Below are 23,174 nucleotides of genomic sequence, written 5' to 3'. Positions count from 1 at the left end.
CTGCCCCTCCCCCGTTCATGCTCTGTCTCTCTCTGTCTCAAAAATAAATAAACGTTAAAAAAAATTAAAAAAAAAAAAAAGAAGATGTTGAGCGAACAGTGTTCTGAAGGTGAAAGAACAGAAGCATGGAAAGGGCCTGGGTCTTCCTGAGCTGCAGGATGAACCCTCTTAGAACTGTCTGCTTTAGGATTTCTTAAGTGGGCTAAATGAATGTCTTTAATGTTTATGGTACTTTTAATTGGGTATTCTGTGACTTGCCCCCGAAAGCATTCTTACACATAGAAGAGTTAACATTTCAAAGGTTTACAGTTGATTCTTGAAAAAAAACAACGGGGGTTAGGGGTGCCGATCCCTGTACAGTCAAAAATGTGCACATAACTTTGACTCCCCAGAAACTTAACAACTAATAGCCTACTGTTGACCGGAAGCCTTACCGATAACATACATAGTTGATTAATGCATATTTTGTATGTTATACGCATTATACACTATATTTAAAAAAATTTTTTTAATGTTTTTTTATTTTGGGGAGAGAGAGAGACAGACAGACAGCATGAGTGGGGAAGGGGCACAGAGAGAGGGAGACACGGAATCCAAAGCAGGCTCCAGGCTCTGAACTGTCAGCACAGAGCCCGACGTGGGGCTCGAACTCACAAACCGCGAGCTCATGACCTGAGCTGAAGTCGCATGCTTAACTGACTGAGCCACCCAGGTACACTGGGTGTACTGTATTTTTATGATAAAGTAAGCTAGAGAGAGGAAAATGTTATTAAGAAAATCGTAAGGAAGAAAAAATACATTTGCAGTACTGGCCTGTATTTATTGAAAAAATCTGCGTGTAAGTGGACCCGCGCAGTCAAACCCGTGTTGTTCAAGGGTCAAGTGTGCTATGCATGATGTCCTTGTAAATGCTTCATGTGTTACTTTAGTGGAACCGGACAATAGCAACAATCAAGTGTTAATCCCTTATTTCCTAGATAGAGAGCTGAGGCTTGGACAGTTTGAGTCACTTCCAAGTTCACACAGCTGGAAAGTGGAGGTGCTGGGATTCTAGAACCTGTGTTCTTAACCGTTTCCTTTGTGTTTAGTCCCTGAAGCAGTCGGAGATGGTTTTTACACAACTTTGACTGAAACTTAGCCATGTTCATTCATCCTGAAATGGATTTGTACTCCCAAGGGACCAGATAAAGATTGAGGGAGATCTGAAGGATAAAAGCAGTAGCTCCACTGATTTAATCTATCAGGGAGTAAGTTGATACTCCAAGGGAATACGCTGTTGAAATGTACCTTGAGGCGGGTGTCTCTTTACTTCAAGGAAATAATAAGAAACACATTGATCTTGGCAAGAAGTCTTGTGTTCATAAGATCGCAGTGCTGCTGTAAAAAAACATCAGCATAAATCGAGGATGCTTTTGTAATGACGTCTGTGGCAATTGTGTTAGTTTCTTTTAGGAATGCACGTAGCTTGAAGTAAAAGTTACTCCTGTTGCTGTAGTGTTCATTACAGTATATAGGATTTTGTTAAAGAAGAGAGAAATGAAAAATGTGAAATGGGCAGTAGTCTCACTTTGGCGAATAAATTAGAATTGCTTCTAATTATCTCATTAATTGAACGAATAAGAACCGAACACAGAGTTCTTAGTATGCGGTGGTGTATTTCAACCGTATTGTCGGTTTTTTTTGTCTTGCTCCTAATATATGATATGTTATTACACTGATTTGGATTCATGGTAAGGTCTAACGTTCTGGGTTTTAGTGGACGGGCAGGAGGGGATGAGTTTGAATTTGTAAAAAATGTCCAGTTACAGGATCTTTTCAAAATAGAATTTTAATACTTTTAAGTGAGTTGCATGATATGACTACAACGCAAACTCTATCTGAGGTCAGGGGCTTTGTGTCATTTCCTGCTACAACCCAGTCCCTGGCGTATGCAGTAGGCCTTTAAACATTTTACCAAATGAATAAACTTTGGGCAGATTCCTTCATGTTTCTGGGCTTGTTTCTTCACTTATAGTGTGAGGAGGGTGGGCTAGTTTGGTCTGTAGTCTTTTCCCTACCTGGGACCTATTTTGTAGTTCTTCTCGTCCCCTGAACTCCAAGCCCGAAAAGATAGTATCTTTCAAATGATTTATTTAAGAATTTTTTTTTTCATTTTTGTGTTGAGCAAAGACGTACATAACTGGATCCAGTTTTTGTGATCAGCAGTAGAAAACCAGTATAGCTATAATTTTTACAAAGCACACTCTAATTTTCTCATGCAGCTTACTGTGGGTAAATAAGCAATTTTTGAAATAATGATCTATAGTCTAAGTGACTACGCTGCCAGTTTTCTAGATCTATAAAATTGTGCTAGGTCGTCTTCAAGTCTCCTTTACCTCTGAAACGAATTTCCATGACCTTCCGTTTCCTGACGTGTAATGCACAGATGGAACCATGGGTCTTTCTAGGAGATGAATTCCTATGGCCCTAAGCTATGGAAACTTGAATTAGACAGTGTTGTAATGGATAGTCCCACTAATCAAGCGTTAGTGAATACATAAGAATGTTTTATAGTTAGATGGAAGTAACATACCTGCAAATTTTGGAAAGAAACCATCTTCATAATTTTTTAAGTGCCTCTCTATGAGTTATTGATATGTCGCTTGCCTTAAGAAAAAAATCAGGGAGCGCCTGGCTGGCTCAGTCAGAAGAGCATGTGACTCTTGATCTTGGGGCTGTGAGTTTGAGCCCCACATTCGGTGTAGAGATTACTTAAAACTAAAATCTTAAAAGGAAAAAAACACCATTATTATATAAAAGTAAACTTTATTCAAGAGCACAGAGTCTGAATTAATAATTATGATTTATTGCTAGAACTGTGATAAAATGTAATATAATTTTATGCAAAATGATCACCCCCGTTTTACAGGTGCACAAATACAAGCAGGGAAATGTTAGAAATTTACTCAAGGCAGAGCCAGGATTTGAAACCAAGTAAGTCTCACTCAAGAGCCCGGTCTTTTTTTTTTTTTTTTTTTTTTTTTTAAGTTTATTTAAATATTTTGACAGAGCGAGAGCATGAGCCAGGAAAAGGGCAGAGAGAGAGAAAGGGAGAGAGAGAATCCCAAGCAGGCTCCACAGTCAGCGGAGAGCCCGATACAGGGCTCAATCTCACGAACTGACCTGAGCCGAAAGCAAGTCAGACGCTTAACTGCCTGAGCCCCCCAGGTGCCCCAAGAGCCCAGTCTCTCGATCACATTTAAAGCTTGGTTAAGGAGGTATGCTCATTCATTTATTACAAATGAATGGACATGGCTCTTCATTCAGATGGAGGAAATTACCAGATCAAGATTTACACGTTATTAAAAGTGAGGAATCCCAGATCAGTCTTTCAGAGCTCACAACAAACCAAAGACAATATAAGGCGAAGACATTAGAACACGAGCCACTGACGTACAAAGGCCAAAAGGTCTGCTAAGGATTTTCTATCCAGAAGCGCTATAGCAAAGCTTTTTACACGGCCTCAAAATAGAGGCAACTCACGAATACTTTTCTTTAAAAAAATTTTTTTTTAATTTTTATTTTCTTAAGGATGTCTCCATCCAATGTGGGGCTCAAACTCATGCCTGTGAGAACAAGAGGTCATGCTCTACCAACTAAGCCAACCAGGTGCCCCAGATATACAACTTTTCCAGCCAAGTAGTATGCATCGGCAGTATACATCCAGCTTTTGTTAGTGGCTTTACTGGTATGCATCTACTTAGAGAAATGGTTTGTCACATGGGAGTTCTACTCTTGAGGGTCATGAGAAAATCATGATACGGATGTTTGCTGGGAGCAAAGCGAGGGAGGTGAGTCACAAAGAAGGGGAGTTCATATTGAGCCTCAAAGTGGCAGGGACTCCTCTACCTCCTCCAATTCATATTTTTTACATGAAATTTATTGTCACATTGGTTTCTGTACAACACCCAGGCTCGTCCCAACAGGTGCCCTCCTCCATGCCCATCACCCACTTTCCCCTCTCCCCCCCCCCCCATCAACCCTCAGTTTATTCTCAGTATTTAAGAGTGTCTTAGGGTTTGCCTCCTTCCCTCTCTGTAACTTCTTCCCCCCACTTCCCCTCCCCCCGGTCTTCTGTTGAGTTTCTCAAGACCCACATATGACTGAAAACATACGGTATCTGTCTTTCTTTGTCTGACTTATTTCACTTAGCATAACAGTCTCCAGTTCCATCCACGTTGCTACAAATAGCCAGATTTCATTCTTTCTCATTGCCAGGTAGTATTCCATTGTATATATAAACCCCATCTTCTTTTTCCATTCGTCAGTTGATGGACATTTAGGCTCTTTCCATAATTTGGCTATTGTTGAAGGTGCTGCTATAAACATTAGGGTACAAGTGCCCCTATGCATCAGCTCTCAAATTCATATTGATTTCTTGACTTTTGACCTCGTCAATATCGTGACAAAGAACAAGAGAGAAAATGGTGGTTGGGGAGAGTAATTTTAGCATTAATTTTGTCCCATCGTTAGTTTAATGGATATTAATTATTCTATGACACTCAAAGTAAATCTGATGTGGCAGAGACTGGCTGGCAGTTCACCAAACTTTAATTTTTTTCTTCCTCGGCACACAGCCAGACTGTATTTCCCAGCCTCCCTTGCAAGTAGAAGTGGCTGGGCGACTGAGTTCTGGCTAATTCTGACTGAGTTCTACCCATTTCTATGTGGGTAGAAATGATGTTTCCACTTTGCGGCTTGGCCGTTAAAAACCCGATTCCCCTCACTCTCTTTCCCGGTGTGCCTGCTGGATGTGGCTCTCCGGAGCACACTTGGAATCTTCGTGTCGAACATGGCAGTGCCTCTGTCCGCCCGGGCTCCTCAGTGACTGCACGGAGCAGATGGCCTCTCTCTGCTCCACCCTACACTCCACTCTAGACTGCTGACTGGACTTTAAATTTTTTTTTACCGTTTATTTATTTTTGAGAGAGACAGACAGAGCATGAGCAGGGGAGGGGCAGAGAGAGAGGGAGACACAGAATCGGAAGCAGGCTCCAGGCTCCGAGCGGTCAGCACAGAGCCCGACGCCGGGCTCGAACTCACAAACTGTGAGATCATGGCCTGAGCCGAAGCCGACGCTCAAACGACTGAGCCCCCCAGGTGTGGCCCATAGGCTGCTGATGGGACTTTACACATAGAAAGTAAGCTGCTACTTTTGTAAGCCCCTGAGATTTTAGTTTTTAATTATCGCGGCGATTTGCCTTACCTTAACTAATACATCTGTGACCCTTCTCCCCAATGGTACATCTCATTCTGCCATTGGAAGGCAGGGTGGGGTGGGACAGGCATCTTTTCTTTCTTGAGATCACGTAAGAGCCCGCGTACGGTCCAAGCTGGGGGGAGTCTATTATGGTCACTCCCGAGACGCTCATCATCCAGTCAGGAGAGAGTCTCAACTTTGAGGGCAGGAGGTCCGCCAGAGCCACCCCCTCACTCCCTTTGGGCCAACCCAGGCCGCCGGGACCTTCGCGGTTTGGCTTAAGGTTAAGACTACAGGCTTCGAACTTTCTGGGGTCAAATCTTACCTCTGCCGTTTATTTCCTCTGACTGTTACAGGGCGTTTAATCTCTGTGGTTTAGTCTCCTTATCTGTAAAATAGCAGTACCTTTCTCATAGAATTATATGCAGGTCACATGAGTTAATGTATCCAGAGATGCCTGTCATGCGTCTGACACATTGTAAGGACTCAGTCAACACTAGCCATTATCACTAGAGACCAGCTTAGTAATAGAGATTTTCTTTTGATAACAGGAGCATTCTGTATCTGTGCTGTCCAGTACAGCAGCCACCAACCACATGTGGCCACTGAGCCCTTGAAACGTGACCGGGGAACTGGATTTTAATTTTAATTAACTTGAATTAATTTAACTTTGAATAGCCACACGTGGCTAGTGGCTGCTGTAGTGAACAGGGCAGCTATAGAGAATTGTTCTAATTGCTTCAGAATTTTTCTATTTCATACTGTATAAGTTAGGGTTCAGTCACAGAAGGAGAATCACTGGGGACGCACACACGAATTTGTCACAGGGGTTTGACATTATACGGCTGTGGGAGCCAGCTAAGCAGTCTCTGTAAAGCTGTTGTCTTCACATCTGATGCCAGAACTTGACATCTATGATGGGAAGGCAGTCGGGAAGGCTGTAGGGAGGGCAGTAAGACGGGTGACAACAGGGACAAGTTGGAACCCACAACAGACTGAAACCCATGTCAGTTCTTGTTACCTGTGGCTGGTGCTACGATTGTCCCGCAGAAACTGGCCCCTTAGCACAAAATTAATGTTTGTTTATTTTGAGAGAAGGTGGTGGGGGAGAGAACGTGAGTGGGAGAGGGGCAGAGAGAGAGAGAGAGGGAGAGAGAGAATCCCAAGCAGGCTCTGTGCTGTCAGCACCGAAATCAAGAGTTGGACACGCAACCGACTGAGTCCCCCAGGTGCCCGCCTTAGCACGAGATTAAATACACACCTCGCGGGGCCCCCGGGTGGCTCGTCGGTTAAGCGTCAGACTTCGGCTCAGGTCATGATCTCGCGGTCCGGGAGTTCGAGCCCCGCGTCGGGCTCTGGGCTGACGGCTCGGAGCCTGGAGCCTGCTTCCGATTCTGTGTCTCCCTCTCTCTCCGCCCCTCCCGCACTCACACTCTGTCTCTTGCTCTCAAAAATAAATAAGATATTAAAAAAATTTTTTTTAAAGTAAAAATAAAATACACACCTCGCCCGGGAGTCAGAGAAGCTGGAGCGGGTCCGGGGCGGGCGGGTGCGCAGGGCAGTGTGGGCTGGCAGCCGCCTCACAGCAAAGACGTGAGGCAGCTGCTGCTCCGCGTCTGCCCACATCTCCCCCGGGACGCTCTCTCGTGTGCCACGAAACCCACAAACGTATAGAAAAGGGAATTCTGGGAAATGCAGCTTAGCTATGTTACCAGGACACCGTGCATAGTAGAACGCTAACGAGCTCAATTTTGTGTCTCTGAATACTTTTCAATAAAACACGATGCTAACATCCCCAAGGCTCTATTTAAGTGTTTCTGTTCCGCAACTGGCCCAAAGATAGTCTGAAGATCCGTACAGCTGGCTGACATCATCTTTGAGTAAAAGCATTATGATGACTATGTAGAAAAATTTTTTCTTTACACTTTTCTGTGGTTTAGAATTTTCTCCACTCAAGCCCACATTATTATTATAGCTAGAAAAGAAACTAATGTTAATGTTTAGAAGCCAGCCAGTGACCCCTAGGGAGACTACACATCCCACTAGAGGGCAACCTCAGAACATCATGATTCCATGTGCCTTTCGCTTGTCCCCTGAAATTTTGCCAGGTCTCGACTTTGTGCAAGAACTTAAATATAAGTTACAGTCACCGGATCTCCTGAAACCCTTTGACTTCTGCCTCTTTCTTTACGTTTCCAAAGTGACCCCAAAGGTGTCTGAAAATCAGAAGCAAATAATAGAAAGAAAAAAGAAAGTGAATTGGAAATCTTGCTGAGTAGAAGGGAGGAATCATTTTTAGTAAAGGTCCCTGGGAAAACGAGGAATGGAGCACGATCGTATTAATTATGTACACGAGCAGAATTTCCTGTGCGGTCTCCTCAATACTGTAACAGTAGCACCTGTGACGTGCGTCCTATTGTGATTATCTTCATCCCTATTTTCCAGATGGGAAGCTGAAGTGAGGGTGGGGCAAGTAAGTTGTCCAAAGTTATGTGGTGGCAGATTACAAAAGGTGTGCGGGATTAACAAGTGGCGCGTTTGAGCCTCGGCTGTCTGGGTTTCGCGGTCGAGGTTGTTAGCCTACTTATCACACTGGAGGGATTCAGGGCAATGTCACATCGGCTGTTGGGGCCGACTCCGATTTCCCCCGCACCCCGACGTCTCAGTGACACCCCCATCCTCTCACCTTACCTTAGAAGTGTCTGTAGAACCTCTTTTCGTGCCAGCTTCCCAAGCACAGGTTCAAGCCCTCATCGTGTCTTGGCCGGTCTACCGCAGCACCCACCTCTCTGGCAATCTCGCTTCTCATCACCTTCTTCATTTATTTTCTAGCTGTATAAAACAGTATATATTGTTTTGTGCCAGGGGCTGGGGAGAGTGGAGAGCCCATTTTGCATCCAAGTCCTTATCCTGGGCTCTGCACCCCCGGAGAACCTAAACTAAGATGCCAAGGGGTTCACTGCTTGACCGTGAGCTGGCAGAGTGGTGCGGTCTGAGAGGTGCCTGGGTGGCTCAGTTGGTTAAGGGTCCGACTCTTCAGGTCACGATCTCATAGTCGGTGGGTCTGAGCCCCATGTCAGGCTCTGAGCTGACAGCACAGAGCCTGCTTGGGATTCTCTCTCTCCCTCTCTCTCTGCCCCTCCGTCACTCATGCCTCCCCCCCACTCAAAATAAATAAATAAATTAAAAAAAAAATAAAAGATACTAGGAAACCTTCTGAACCCTAACTACTAGTGCCCCTACCCCTACGTTTCCAGGTGCTTCTGCACCTAAAACTACAAGAAACTCTCCCTGACCCATAAATTACAGGTGCTTTGGCATGAAAGAATTTGTCAACTAACAGTAGAATTACCCTAGACAGGACTGGGAATCAGGGAGGAGAGGGGCACCCAAGCAAATGTTGCTCTCCTTAAGCTGTATCTCTTCCAGGAGTAATAACCTTAGAGCATGCATTCTTTCCAGGGGCTAATATTGCCCCCACGGGAGTGAAAATTCTCTTTTGGAGGCAAAAAAAAGTCTTATCAGTGATACAGGGCTGGAACTAGAATGAGGCAAGTGAAGGGTCTAGGGCACAAAATGTTAGGAGACACACAATCTAAGTGCCACATATGTGTGTGTGTGTGTGTGTGTGTGTGTGTGTGTGTGTGTGTGTGTGAGATTCCCCAGAGGAATCAGTGGGTGCAGGCCCAGAAGTGCAAAGTGCAACTATGGCCACTGTGTTGGAAGGATAGCAGGGAGGCCTGCGTGGCTGAGCGAGGGGAGAGTAGGAGGAGATGGGACGTGGCTAGAAGGTCATCTGTTTCACGAGAACATGGGGACATTCCATGAAGAAGCGAGGGTCTACTGCCAGTCTAGTAAGTGTTCAATAAAGGCCAAGGCCCACCTAGATTTGGTGGTCGTCTGCGCTTTGGGGAGTTCCGTTAGCTAGCAGCTGAAGTTTTCTCTAATGATGTCATTAATCGTTTAATAAAAACGTTATGTCAGAGTATTTACTGAGCAGTGTGACGTGAGACGGTCACAGCTCAAGTAAACACCTTTCGGCCGTGCCAAAGGAGACTTGTTTTCATTCATTTCGTTGGTTGTGTAGTAAAATCCGAAAATACAGTTCTTGGAAGAGTAGCTGTTGTCCAAGCTCTGAAGAGCCAATATAATAACAAAACAATATTGTTTTGCTTGGGGTTCCCATATACGAGTGCCTGGGCGTGACGCCTAGCTTTGAATCATCTCTCTATGGAATAGTAATTCAGTCCAGAAGAGGACCGCCACCAGATTCCAAGTTTCAGCTGGGTCTAAAATATTCCTGCAAGGGGGGCTAGTCGTATCTGGGTTAGATCCACTCCTCGAAGATGAAGTCTTTATCTTTCTCATTCAGCTTGGGGCGAATGTGTTGGAAGGAAGTACTCATTAGTGTTGCCACAGTCACAGGTTTAAGACCACCAGCCACCTCACATTTTACGTCTTACAACACCCGCCCCGCCCACCCCCGGTGTCAGGCATCGGAGGGTGGGCAGAAAAATGAAAATGTCAGGAACAGCCAGCTGCGACCTCGCCTGACTTGTATGCAGGTAATTTGTTGGGGAAGTGATTTCAGGAATCAGAAATGGGGGGACAGGAAGAGGGCATTAGGAAGAGAAGAAAAGCCGGTAAAGGGTAGATTACTGGGGTCACTGCTGTGGGCAGTGAAGGGTCAGGACCATTGAATCTGTTACGTCGTTTGTGATATGTATTCGAATGGCCATTTTAGCACATATTTGTAAGGTCTGTTAAGCAATCTGTCTGCTGTGATCGGTGGTTACAACTACTATTCCAAACTTCAGATTCTGCATAGTAGCCATCCAAGAAGTACTCTCAAGGCTTTCCTTCATAGACTCCGCCTCGTTGCTCTCAGATCCGTTCTCTACCTTCCCCTGCCATGCTTTGTATCCCAGGGTCCTGACTCCTTGCACTATTTGTGTTAAGTTCCTGCTCTTGAGCTACCAGTCATGGGTTCCTGACTGGTCCTGACTGATGGAGACTCCTTATGATGTCGTCAGTCAGTCCAAAAATATTTTTGAACATCTACCAGATACAGGACACTGGACTGGATTCCCGGAGGATAATAAAGCATCAAGCAGCTTAGCATCTAGTGGGGAACACAAGACGTACAGTAGAAAAGTTAAATAACAGTGCCCGGTAGTATATGCCCAGCACATGGCGAGTGAATGGCATAGACAGTGCCGAGTGAATGGTGTAGTCAAGGAATAAACTTTAAGATAAAAATAGAGAGCCACCTCCACTGGCTCTTGCAGCCCCAGAGTATGCTTTAGAGGGCCAGAGAGCTGACCTAAAGAAGTCATCTAAAACTCCCGATTTTGGCAAGGTGAAAATTTGGAATTGCATTTGAAATCACCTGATTTTTAAATGTCGGTAAGTAATTCAAACTTTCAAAAACCTCAGCACGATTCCCACTGTGTGAGAGAGAGAGAACTTGCCTGGGAGCTGAATTGGGATCTCGAGCCAGTGGTAGGCATTTGTTCAATGGCTGACTGCAAAAGGCGGGAAGTCGAATGCAAAGACCGTGGAGACCCTTTGCAATTAGAAGATTCTGGGGTTCTAATATTTCACTCAAGTATGAGGGATCAAGGCCTGGGCTTAGAAGGGAGCAGTGGGAAGAAGGAACGGACAAGAGAGCAATTAGGGAATATTAATAATAATAGCCTACATTTATATACTAGCTTATGGTCTACAGTTTGTCATTGGAAGCAGGATAGAATAGAGGCTCAGAGGGTAGGCTCTGAAGTCAGTCTGTCTGGGTTCAAATGTCAGCTGTACAGTGAATTACTGGTGGGGCCTTACCCAGACTGTTTCTCAAGCCCTGAAATGGATTGATGCTGATGAATTCACATATCTCCTGGAGTTGTTGGCTGATTAAATAATAAAGTATGTACGAAGTGTTAACCTGGCTCACAGGAAGCACCAACCACTGTTTGCCATTGCTATTTGTCACACATCCGCCATCTTTCTTTACTCCTCGCAATAGCCCCATGTTCTGGTGAGAAGGGCGCACAGGAGGTTACGGTGAGAAGGGCGCACTGGACATGGAGGTTGGAGAAGGGAGGAGTCAGGGGTAATGGCCAGAGAGCGAGCATTTGATTTGTACAATCAGTTCTATTGTTGAAACCAACTCTGGGTTTCCAGGCCCTTCTTTTAACCCCTGTGGGATTTTGTTTTCCATAGAGGGTGGTTCCTTGCGATTTATATTTTCTATAAATTAAAAAAAAAAAACCTGGATTTCTGAGTATGGCAGGAAGAATAATGGGTCCTGTAAGATGTCCCTGTCCTAATGCCTGGAACCTGTAAATATGTTACTTTACAGAACAAAAGGGACTTTGCACATTGTGATTAAAGTTAAGGACTGTGGGATGGGGAGATTATCGTGGATTACCTGGGTGGTCCCAGTCTAATCCTGGGAGTTCTTAAAAGTGGAAGAGGGAGGCAGAAGAATGAGTCAAAAGCATGCCCCAGGTGAAGGAGCTCCCCACCCCATCCCACTGTGCTAGCTTTGAGGATAGAGGAATGAGGCATGAACCAAGAAATGTGGGTGGCTTCTAGAATTAGTTGATAGCCAGCAAGAAAATGAGGACGTTGGTCCTATGACTGCAAGGAACTGAATTCCATAGTAACCCAGATAAGCAGGGCACAGATTCACCCCTAGAGCCTCCAGAAAGGCATGTAGCCTGTTGACACTGTGATGTTAGTCTGATGAGACCCATATTGGACTTCTGACCTACAGAACTCTAACCTAACACATTTGTGTTGTCTTAAACCATTAAGTTCATGGTAATATGTTACAGCAGCAACAGGAAGCTAATACACTGAGATTTCCACCTTAAATTATTTGGCTGATGTTACCAGCAATACTATCAAATTCAAGAACTAAGTGGATATGGAAATGATGTGGGGTGATGAGGGATGAGTTTTTGGATATATGGAGTTGGAGGGGCAAAGACAGTAAGGTGTTCGCATGACAGTGCTCAGACCACACTTGGCCCTGTGGGATTGCAGAGGTGGTTGTAGTAACTGAAAGAAAGGGTCAGGGAGGTGACGTGGGATAAGAGACTCCATTCAGAAGGCCGGTTTCTTGAGTTCCCAGTTCCTGTCTTTGGCTTCCATTCGCAGCGTATGCATGCCAAAGTCCCGCTCATCACAATTGGAGTATACGGACTTGGTTTTGAAACATCACTAGAGAGTCACGTTGAGTAAAACTTATAGGCATATCGCAATAATTTTATTTATTGACTTAAATTGAAGCTTCAATAAATGAATAATGCTTTAAAATTTGCTCTTTGGATGTTTCCGAAGGAAAATCTGAAAAATTTAAATGTTTCTCCTTTCTTTGTTTATGAATCCTTGTAACAATGGAAATGTTTTGTCTCCTAAGAATGGCACGGGGCTCAAATATTTGACTCATTGGAAATGCCGACCACCTCTTTGATTGTAACAGATGGGAAGTGAGTGAGGAGAGAGCCTGAGAGAAATGGGCTGATAGTCAGGAAAATGTAAGGCCTACAGGGACGTCCCTATTTTGGACCAGGAGGAGTGATGTGGGAAGATCGTAATGGGAGAAAAAAATGAGTACGATGTTAGTCACTAAGCGTTTGGGCCCCTAGAAGAAAGAAAATGCCAAGAGAAAAAAAGTGGACAATAACAATTTAAAAATCTCTGGTTTTGTGAACGAGATTTCCTCCCTTCATCAGTGTAGATCGTTGCTGGGAGCCTCTTAGGTTCCAAGATGGAAGAGGCCAGCCCTAGCTGTTGCGTCAGAGGATTTAGCAGTGGACAAGGTTGGAATCATTGGTGGCTATGGTCAACCCCTGGGTAGAATTGGAGGGGAAGCGGTTAAGTCTCTGTTGCCCTGAAACATCACTTTCCATCCCTGTTTCCATGCCATCCAACTCTTCCTCAGCACCTTCATGCTTTTTCCTCCCTGTGCCACGCTCCCTGCCCACTCCACCTCACCTGCCCACACTGATAATGTCCTTCTCGGAGTAGCCCGTATTGAATGTTGATTCTTCCCAGTTCTTGTCAACATGCCCCATTATGGTAGGTCTTTACTACAGGATCAGAAGATTTCAGCCAGTTGGAAGTAATCCATACTAAGGTGTGAGTGACTGATTTGCCCTTAGTGCTCCCAAGAGCATTTTAAAAATTAAGCTCCTGTTAACTCAACAGACTCTCTCACTGGTGGAATATTAACGTAGCCTGAGGGTTACCCTGAAGGACAGAGACTAAGAGGAGCAATTCCAATTAAATTGGGGCATCAAGGCACTAACCACTGTGTGTACATTTGCCTTGGTGGCTGCAGGGTAATTGGGAACTTGAGCACTCATTCGGTCTTGCTTTCAAGCAGAATTGTGCTTTAATGATCCCAGAAAATACTCCTACCCTACCACCACTTCAGGAAAATAGGCTTCTGAAGCCTACCAGGTATGTTTCACTGTGCAAGTTTAGTTTCCAAACATACATATTCTTTTTTTTTTAAATTGTATTTCAGGATACCACTATGGAAAGAATCATTCCTTTGTAATTAAAAAAAATTACAAATTTAAAAATAACACCCCACATGGGTGAGAGTCTGGGGAAGTGATACTCATGTCCTGCAGAGGGTTGTATAAATTGGTTTGTTTTCTGTGAGGCATTTTGGCAGTCAAAATCATGGAATTTCTGAAGGAGATAGCCAAGTTCGTATGCCAAAATGTATTTTGTGTATATATAAATGTTTTTATTTATTTTTGAGACAGAGACAGAACGTGAGCAGGGGAGGGGCAGAGAGAGAGGGAGACACAGAATCCGAAGCAGGCTCCAGGCTCCGAGCTGTCAGCACAGAGCCCGACGCAGGGCTCGAACTAACTCATGGACTGTGAGATCATGACCTGAGCTGAAGTTGGACGCCTAACCAACTGAGCCACCCAGGTGCCCCTCGGATGCCAAAATTTAGCCAGAAGTATTTATTGAGACATTGTTTGTAATCATGAAAAATTATACACATCAAAATGTATAAATTAATGGTATATCCAGTCAATGAAATGCCATACAGTATGGTATTGTGGAGAATTGTTTAATGATATAGAACAATGTTCAGGATACAATGTCATGAGAAAAATCAGGTTACAAATAGTTTCTGTGATATGATCTTGCTTATACATATAAAGACATATATACACACATATATTCATATATCTATATACATATGTAGATATACATATGAATATAGAAAGAGAGAGCAAAGACTGTATGCCAAAATGTTAATGTCAATTACGTTTGGGTGGTGAAATGATAGGTGGCTTTAATTTTCTTTTTTATCTGTAATTTGTCTGAAGTTGCTCCAATAAGTGTGTAATATTTTTCACAGAGAGAAAAATAGAATTACTTTTAAGGAATCTGAGCATCTTCTCAAAATAAGTAACACAGTCTCTTAGCTTATAAACTCAGAGGCATCTGATCTAGTTTAACTCATAAGTAGTACTTAAAAGGTCTAAAGTCTGTGCTAATAGGTACAAAAGGCTGTGCTAATAGGTACAAAAAGTACAAAAAGCAGTTGGGGGCACCTGCGTGTCTCAGTTGGTTGAGCTTCCAACTCTTTATTTCGGCTCAGGTCATGATCCCAGGGTCATGGGATTGAGCCCCTCATCGGGCTCTGCGCTGAGCGTAGAACCTGCCTAAGATACTCTCTCTTTCTCTCTCTTTCTCTTTTTCTCTTTCTCTTTCTCTCTCTCCCCCCTCCGTCTCTCCCTCCCTCCCTATGCCCCTCTCCCCCACTTGTGCTCCCTCTCTCTCTCTAAAATACTGAAATTAAATTAAATTAAATTAAAACATAAAAAAGAAACAGTTAATGGAAGTTTAGTTTATGCACATAGATACCTTTCCTTTTACAAATTCGAATGAATATTAGCCAACAGTTGAAGTTCTTAGTCATCATTGTCAGTTTATGATGCACTAAATCATTATATAACAGAATATAGACAGCACCGTCAACAGATATATTAGAGAATTGCTTCGCCAGAGATGTGTCTGTAGAGATTTGAAGAGAAGGACTGATGAGGCTGTTGAAAATAATAGTAAATTAATATACTGCCCTCTTTTGGTAGCTATTTGTAAGTCAGTTTACATTCACTTACATTAAAGATGTTCATCTACAAATTCTTGCACACACTAGACTAACTTTAAATCACCTTTTTCCTCAACAGAGAATGCCGATAATTCCAGTTTGTTATCACCATCTGGTAAGACCGTTATTTCTTGACTTTGGGGAATTTCAGGACAATATGCCAAAAGTTCTCCATGAAATATGGCACGTAGTCAGATACAGCAAAGTTGCTTTTTTCCATGAAGGTTAATTACATTCTGTCATTAAACCTGCACCTGAAAAGCCAATAGCACACATAGACAAGAGGACAGGCATATTGATGCCCCCACATTTATGGACAAATCTGCGGGATGAATTGTGGGTTTTCATCACTGTAGCTGGTTAGGTTCTTCAACGTTATTGTTAGTTCACGGGTCTAGTTCACGGGTTTCCTGACGAGTATCAAGACCATAAGCCTGCTGAATGTCTCTACATTTGAGGGGCACGATGTTCTCTTCAATATACTTCCTCATTCGCTTCTGAACAAATATTTTTCAAAGGGCTTCTGAGGGCTTAGCACTCCTCAGAATGGGAAGGCAAATAAAGAGAAATTTTTAACTAGACCGTCGTGGCAGGAACCAGGAATAGAACCCACATTCGAGACTGCTAGCTGGAACTGGACCTCAGCGATAAAGCGGTCCAGTCCCATCCCTTAGTCGACGAGATCGTCAAGCCCCACTAACTTACCTAAGGTCACACAGCCTCCTGCCCCCATTACGCACAGGCAGCACACGGCTTTTCTGCCTCCCACTCCGGTGTTCTTTCTGGTATACCATATGTTGTAGAACAATCTTTTATGGTAAGGGGTGAGTCAACTCACATTTTATCCTTAGTGGTATCAAAATGAGCTCTATTGTTCACTAATTTAAATAAAATTAAGGGCTCCCTGGGCGAATTAGTCAGTCAAGTGTCTGACTCTTGATTTCGGCTCAGGTCACGATCTCACAGTCCGTGGGTTTGAGCCCCGCATTGGGCTCAGCGGTGAGCATGGAGCCTGCTTTGCTTAAGCTTCTCTCTCTCCCATGGGGCGCCTGAGTGGCTCAGTCAGTTAAGTGTCTGACTTCGGCGCAGGTCATGATCTTGTGGATTGTGGGTTCGAACCCTGTGTCGGGCTCTGTGCTGACAGTTCGGAGCCTGGAGCCTGCTTTGGTTTCCGAGTCTCCCTTCCTCTCTGCCCCTCCCCTGCTCACGCTCTGTCTCTCTCAAAAATAAATAAACATTAAAAATAATAATAAAGATTCTCTCCCTCTTTCTCTCTCTCTGTACCCCTCCCTCGCTTGTGTGCGTGCACTCTCTCAAGATAAATAAATTAATTAAAAATAAGTAAAAATTAATGTTGACAGCTGTTACTTCTTGTGCACATATATATACATGCTTGGGAGTCTTCAGACATCTCATTCAGTTTCCAGTCTTACAGTATAGGAATTGTTATATTCAGGTTCTAAATGAGGAAACTGAGGGTCAGAGAGGATAAAACTTGCTCATGTTGGTACATTCTGGGCAGCCAGACTACTTACCTGTGTTTGAACTCAGCCACCAGCCTCTCGCCTCCATTGCTAGCTGTGTGTCTTTGGGCAAGTTTCTTCACCTTTCTGTGCCTCGGTTTCTTCATCTATAAATTGGGGACTGTAACAGTACCAGCTTCATAGCGTAGTTGTGAAGATGAAATGAGATGACCTATGCACCTGACAGAGTAAACCCTCAATAAGTAATAACTACCATTATTATGAACTACTAAGTAATGGGGCAAAGATTCAAACCCAGGACTGCGAGCCTCCAAAGCCCAAACTGTTTTCACTGCACCGATTCGCCCCCTTGCTGTTAAGCTGCTAGGGTAAAATGAACCACTGTATTTTACTTCTAGTTCAATAGCCGGCATCAGACTTAATCATGGTCATATCTTAGCAAAATCCTGTTTGCATGGAAATATGGGGTATGGAGCTTTGGAGGCACCCACTGGTTCCAGTCACAGCCGGGGTTCTGGGTGCCTTGCGGGAGAGTGACACTCACCGGAATGTAAGAGCCCGTGCACATCCAGGAACTGACAGGTGCTTGTGCCCACAGGCCTCTTCTTACCACTCACCAACTTCCAGAAGAATTAATACTCGTTAATTGAAAAACAGCTTTGGCCCATTGTTTTGTTTTGCCCCAAGAGCAAAGGATTCCATATCCACACTTTGAATCTGTTTGCTCAGGAACCGTCTTATTTCTCAAGAAATATCCTTGGTAATTAAAAAAAAATGTAGCAAATGACAAAACATGGAAGCAATAATGTAAGACAGACAGGGTGTGTGTGTTTCAGCCAACGCATGAGCAGTCTGACACAGACAGGCCAGCCAAGCGCCTCGACACACCCAAATGTTGTCCTCACCGGCTGAATATCAGGCTGCCTACTGCAGAGCTTGTATCACTTGTAAAATGTTTGTGTTTACTTTTCCTGTGTATACTGTACGAGTGAAGCCATCGGATCTTTTTAATATTTAAACATGCAAAATGTATGCAGTAGACTGACCTCTTAGCGTAAGTGGACGTACTCCACGGGAAATTTATAACTTGATTGTCTTAGTGGCAGCCATACTTTAAAATAACTTACTAGGAAATTGTATCGGGTAGTACAGCGGTGAGTGATAGCGATGTTGTTTTATTTTTTTATTTATTTTTTTTTAATCCTCAATTCACTATGGGAAGAGTTGCCAGGCGTCACTCTTAACAGAATGGAGCCGATCTGCTGCTATGTTTCATAATTGTAGTTTGACAAATTTTTTTTTACTTTTTTTATGGCTTTATTTTATTTTGAGAGAAAAACAGAGCGCTAGCAGGGGAGGGCCAGAGAGAGAGAGGGAGACACGGAATCAGAAGGAGGCTCCAGGCTCTGAGCTGTCAGCACAGAGCCCGACGCGGGACTTGAACCCACGGACTGCGAGATCATGACCTGAGCTGAAGCTGGACGCTCAAGTGACTGAGCCTCCCAGTCGCCCCTGTAGTTTGACAAATATTTAACGTAGAAAATGTTTTCTAGAATTCTCTGGCTGAAAAGATTTCAAGGTAGTATGTCACATATTTTGCTGTGGTCTCTGAACTTATTTCCTGAATATTCAGTAGGTAGGAGCAGGCTTTGAGGCAGCAGGCAGGTGTCAACTTCTTCATCTGTAAAAGGAGACAGCTGTGCCCCTTTCACTTCTTGGGTTCTTTCTCAGCAATTCTCTGATGAAGTGTTTATTCTCGAGTGGTTATGGGGCTTGCAGATTCACATTGGTCTGAGAGCATGTTGTCTGCTTGTTTGCATAATTCGTCTCAAAAGTTTTAATTCCTTTAAAATGCAATAAATAATTGTTTCAAAGTATTAACTAGAAAATTTTGTTGTTATTTTTCCTCTTACAGCTGAATCATCTCTTGTTGGTTTTGTCCCCTACTCCAATGGTACTGCTGCAGGCAAGATTTTGAAAAAATTCAAACCAAGATTTCATCCACTTTGTTAAGTTTGTGATTTAATTAAACCTTTTTACTGTTTCCCCCCACCCCCCCCTCGGGGCCAAAGAGGTTGAAACTACAAGCCTGAATGGTAAGAATTTTTCTGAAGCAAGTGAAAATTGATAACACTTAATGTGAATAAAAGCATAATGAGTGCTGTTGAAGGTTTTTATATTCAAATAAACAAACAAAAAACCCCCAAATCAAACAAACCCCCAAAACCATCAACCGTGGAGAACAACTGAAACTTTTTGGCTAAATGAAAATACCCTTATTGTCACGGAGGGCGGACAGCCCCCTCCCACGCTAACTGTTCTGTAAAAGAAGAGAAATATTAATCGCATTTTGAGTGCCCTGTTTAACTTGCTCTCCAACACAGCGCCAGCACATTTTATATGGCAGGTTGTTTAAATGTGAAAAGCACATCCAGTGACCTCAGTATGCTTCGGCATGGATTTGGAGGCACAGAGTGTTCAAAGATAGCCCTTTTCCAGACGACTGTATCAATTTTAAATAGTCTGACATGAAAAACCAACAACCGGCCTTCTTCATCATCCTAGAGAACTGGGCTGTGTTGGAGGGAGGTGGACAGGAGAGCACATACTGTGCCCCCCGCTCTGTGGGTAGACAGCCTCCATCGTTGTGCAGTCAAAACCCAACGCTTTACACGGTCCCTTACTTAGTTAAAATAAAATTTGCACCATGTGGTTGGTGGTTAAGGGGCTAAACAATCATAGGTGGAGCTCACGCTGATCGAAACTGGTTTAAATTCAAACTGGGTCTAATGGGAAGGACTAGATATTATCATTTTTATGTTTAATTACTTTTTACAGTGAAAGGACACCTTCAAAATACCTTTGGCAGTGGGTTTTGAATCCATTGTATGTGGGTTTTTAAGTAATGTCATACATTACTTAATGTAATACATGCCTTTTCACCCCTAAAGTTGCATCCAGAATAATATATTATAGAATGATTTTTAGTTAAAGAAATACCAATTAGAACAGATTTTCAACGGAATTTTCAGTGAAACAGGTCAAAATGAGGCGTTTCTAAAAATTACTTAAATGTAATGTTCAAGAACTTTAATGTTAAACTAGAATCGCTTAAAGATTGCTTCCTAAGAGTGTACCATTCAGCATCCCCAGGGCTATATCTTAAAGTTGGTATTAACTGGAAACATCGTATCCCGTAGGGACTTTTATTATAATGGAGTAAAACAGGGACAAAATATTAAACATAAATGGGATTATTTCAATCTAATAGTTATAGGAGTGTTGCTCTATTTTAGACACATCACCTCTGTTCAAGAAATGCATTTTAAAAGGATGAATACTTGCTCAGGAATGGTGTCTGGGGGTTGGAGAATGGACAGTGTGGCGGGGTGAGCAGTAAATACGTTTGGTAGTGTCGGTTGGCTTTTGCGAAACTCTCTAACTTCTCTAGGATTTGGGGAAAAGTGAAATGTTTAAGGAACCTAGACAATGCACGTGTTTGTTATTCATGTCAATAATTAGGCTTCACTTCTCTTTCATTATTTCAGATGCTACTTCGAGTGTATTATCCACTTTAAACAAAACAGGTAATATCAAGTTCTTTCTAAATAGCATAGTTTGTCCTCTCTGCCTTCTTGGGTTTCTCGCTTGTGTGGTCAGTCTTCTGGGTTGCTAAAGGTTATCTCCTTGCCCACTTCCTGTGCCTTCATTTGTTGAGTCACTACTCGTTTTACTTTGACATTGAACAGTAATTCTGGTGTTATCACATTCCTGAACTTCCAAACTGTTACGGCCATAGCACTCCATTTAAAATAACATTAAACATTATAATCGTAATGTATCTTAGCTCGTAACAAATGGAGAATATAGAAAAATGCAAAGAAAAAATAGAAATCATCTCTAATATTACTTTCTTAAGACTATTACTGGTATATTTCCATTCAGAATCATATATACATGTATCATATATATACGCACACACACGTGTATATATCTATCTCTTTTACAAAATTGTCATAGTTTATATGGAATTTTATGTCTTGCCCTTTTGACTTCATATTGAATTCTAAGTATTTTCCACTGCCCCTTACTATTAATGACTTGATAATATTCCATTGCGTACCATATGTTGAACATTATTAAAGCTGTGTCTACTCTTTTAATAGAAATTGTTGCAATGAACATCCTTGTGTCAACATCTTACATTCATTCCTGATTTCTGTAGGATGCATTCCAAGGATTGGATTTAATGGGTTAGCATGATGAGTATTTTAAGGTCCTCGATCTGCGTGTTGCCCAATTACCTTCTTGAAAGGTTGTACCCAGCAACGTGCGTGCCGGCAGTGAATGAGAATGTCTGTGTCACTGTACCTTTGCTCAGAGTTGAGACTATGCCATATATTATTAGACCTTTCAATTCCTTAGGTTCTATTTTACAGTCTTGATTGTTGGTGAGGTTGAACATTTTTCCCCAAAAGCACTTTTGTTACTAAAACCGGAAGTTCATTTCACAGATGTGTTTTGCTTGCTCTGGGAAGGAAAGTATCAGGGCAAACAAAATAAGATATTTAAAAGATTCTTATTGATAATGCAAAATACCGTCAGCCTCTATGATTACCACCAACCATTGCCCATGGGTCAGTCACAGTGAAACGGAAACTCATCAATGTAACACATAACACAAATGAGGTTTCTGCAACTGTTGGTGTAATGTCATCATTCTTAAGTGCTTCTCCAAGACCTGAGCTTTGTGTTTTCTTCAGAATTTGCCACTCACCCTAGGAGACAGACCTTCTTTGCAAATCTATGCCCCAACACACCTCTTCTAATTGGCCATCCTTACAGCAAGGATTTCTGACCTTGGTTTTCTCCATTATCTGAAAAATGAACCATGGACTATGTCCCCAAAGTGCATTGGGAACACATTTCTAAGGTTTGCTTCTTCTGAGTGTGTTAATATTTGCCTGTGGTTTGAACAGTTCTGTCCTGGGTCTGCTGTGAGCCTGCTGGACAACTGTAGTTGGATCGTTTCAACCTCTTTGAGAATAATTTTATCTTATCGCTATCATGGCAATAATATATTATTAGCTCCTAAAGAAAATAGCAGGACACTCCCTTGATTGTAGAGCATACACTATTTTAGATCTTGTGTTTCCATTCATTTTTTACTCTGAATCACCGGTTCTTTACAACCTGCCACTCGAAGTGACTTACTTAATTGTACCTATCTGAAGTGTAAGTCCACGTTGATTTGTCTAGCAGCAGCGCATGGAAAGTGCAGTAGAATTAGACAAGCAGTGGGGGGTGTAATGGGTGTGAAATAACTGGGTAAACATGGGAATCCAAATCCCAGCCCCACCCTGTTCCAAGGCTATATGATCTGTGTATGCGATTCCCATGTATTCTGCTGCTGGGATGACCAGTAGCGTCGTAAAGGTGTCAACAGTGTGATTTTCTTAGCACTTCACTAAAATGATACTCGTGGCAAATTGTTTTTTAAAAACAAGCAACAATTCTGCTCTAATATTTAAATTGCTTCTTTGCAGAAAAAACTAAAATCACTATAGTAAAAACCTTCAATGCATCAGGTATGACTTACTATCAATATCAAGACTTTTCTTTTTTTGTAACTAAAGTAAAATTAAACACATGGCTGGTATTTATGTTTTTCTTTCTCTTTTTTTCCTATCTTTTAAAAATGCAATCTCGGGGCGCCTGGGTGGCGCAGTCGGTTAAGCGTCCGACTTCAGCCAGGTCACGATCTCGCGGTCCGGGAGTTCGAGCCCCGCGTCAGGCTCTGGGCTGATGGCTCAGAGCCTGGAGCCTGTTTCCGATTCTGTGTCTCCCTCTCTCTCTGCCCCTCCCCCGTTCATGCTCTGTCTCTCTCTGTCCCAAAATAAATAAACGTTGAAAAAAAAAAAATTTTAAAAAAAATAAAAATGCAATCTGTTCTTAATGAATAGATGTTTACCTATTTATGCTCTGGGTACCTGAAGTCATGCTAAGCGTTTGGGGCTATGTAATCACGATCAGATACAATGCCCACCCTTAGGAATCTGCTCGCCTGGGGAGAGACAAGGCAAACAAACAGATAACTAACCTGAACACGTATGCAGATAAAGGCAAAAGACTACACAAGTGTCTCTGACATGGTTAAGAAGCGTGGGAGATAGGGGCGCCTGGGTGGTGCAGTCGGTTAAGCGTCCGACTTCAGCCAGGTCACGATCTCGCGGTCCGTGAGTTCGAGCCCCGCGTCAGGCTCTGGGCTGATGGCTCGGAGCCTGGAGCCTGTTTCCGATTCTGT

At 42.9% G+C, this 23,174-nt stretch overlaps 1 protein-coding gene across 6 annotated transcripts in view; it reads left to right on the top strand.

The window, feature by feature from the left end:
* The window catches only part of ADGRG2 (adhesion G protein-coupled receptor G2), a 123,720-nt gene that overhangs the window by 62,883 nt on the left and 37,663 nt on the right, over positions 1-23,174 (top strand). For 2 of the 6 annotated variants that reach the window (XM_030304968.1, XM_030304969.2), the window contains exons 4-8: positions 15,466-15,501; positions 18,786-18,824; positions 18,943-18,966; positions 20,419-20,457; positions 22,417-22,458. In XM_030304968.1, coding sequence (XP_030160828.1) covers positions 15,466-15,501; positions 18,786-18,824; positions 18,943-18,966; positions 20,419-20,457; positions 22,417-22,458 — 180 coding nt within the window. The remainder of the gene's footprint in view (positions 1-15,465; positions 15,502-18,785; positions 18,825-18,942; positions 18,967-20,418; positions 20,458-22,416; positions 22,459-23,174) is intronic. The other 4 variants (XM_032592019.1, XM_032592018.1, XM_032592020.1 and 1 more) reach the window with 4 other exon arrangements.

The sequence above is a fragment of the Lynx canadensis genome, chromosome X, assembly GCF_007474595.2.
Source record: "Lynx canadensis isolate LIC74 chromosome X, mLynCan4.pri.v2, whole genome shotgun sequence".
In the NCBI taxonomy this organism is placed as follows: domain Eukaryota; kingdom Metazoa; phylum Chordata; class Mammalia; order Carnivora; family Felidae; genus Lynx; species Lynx canadensis.
This window is presented reverse-complemented; position numbering and strand designations above follow the sequence as displayed.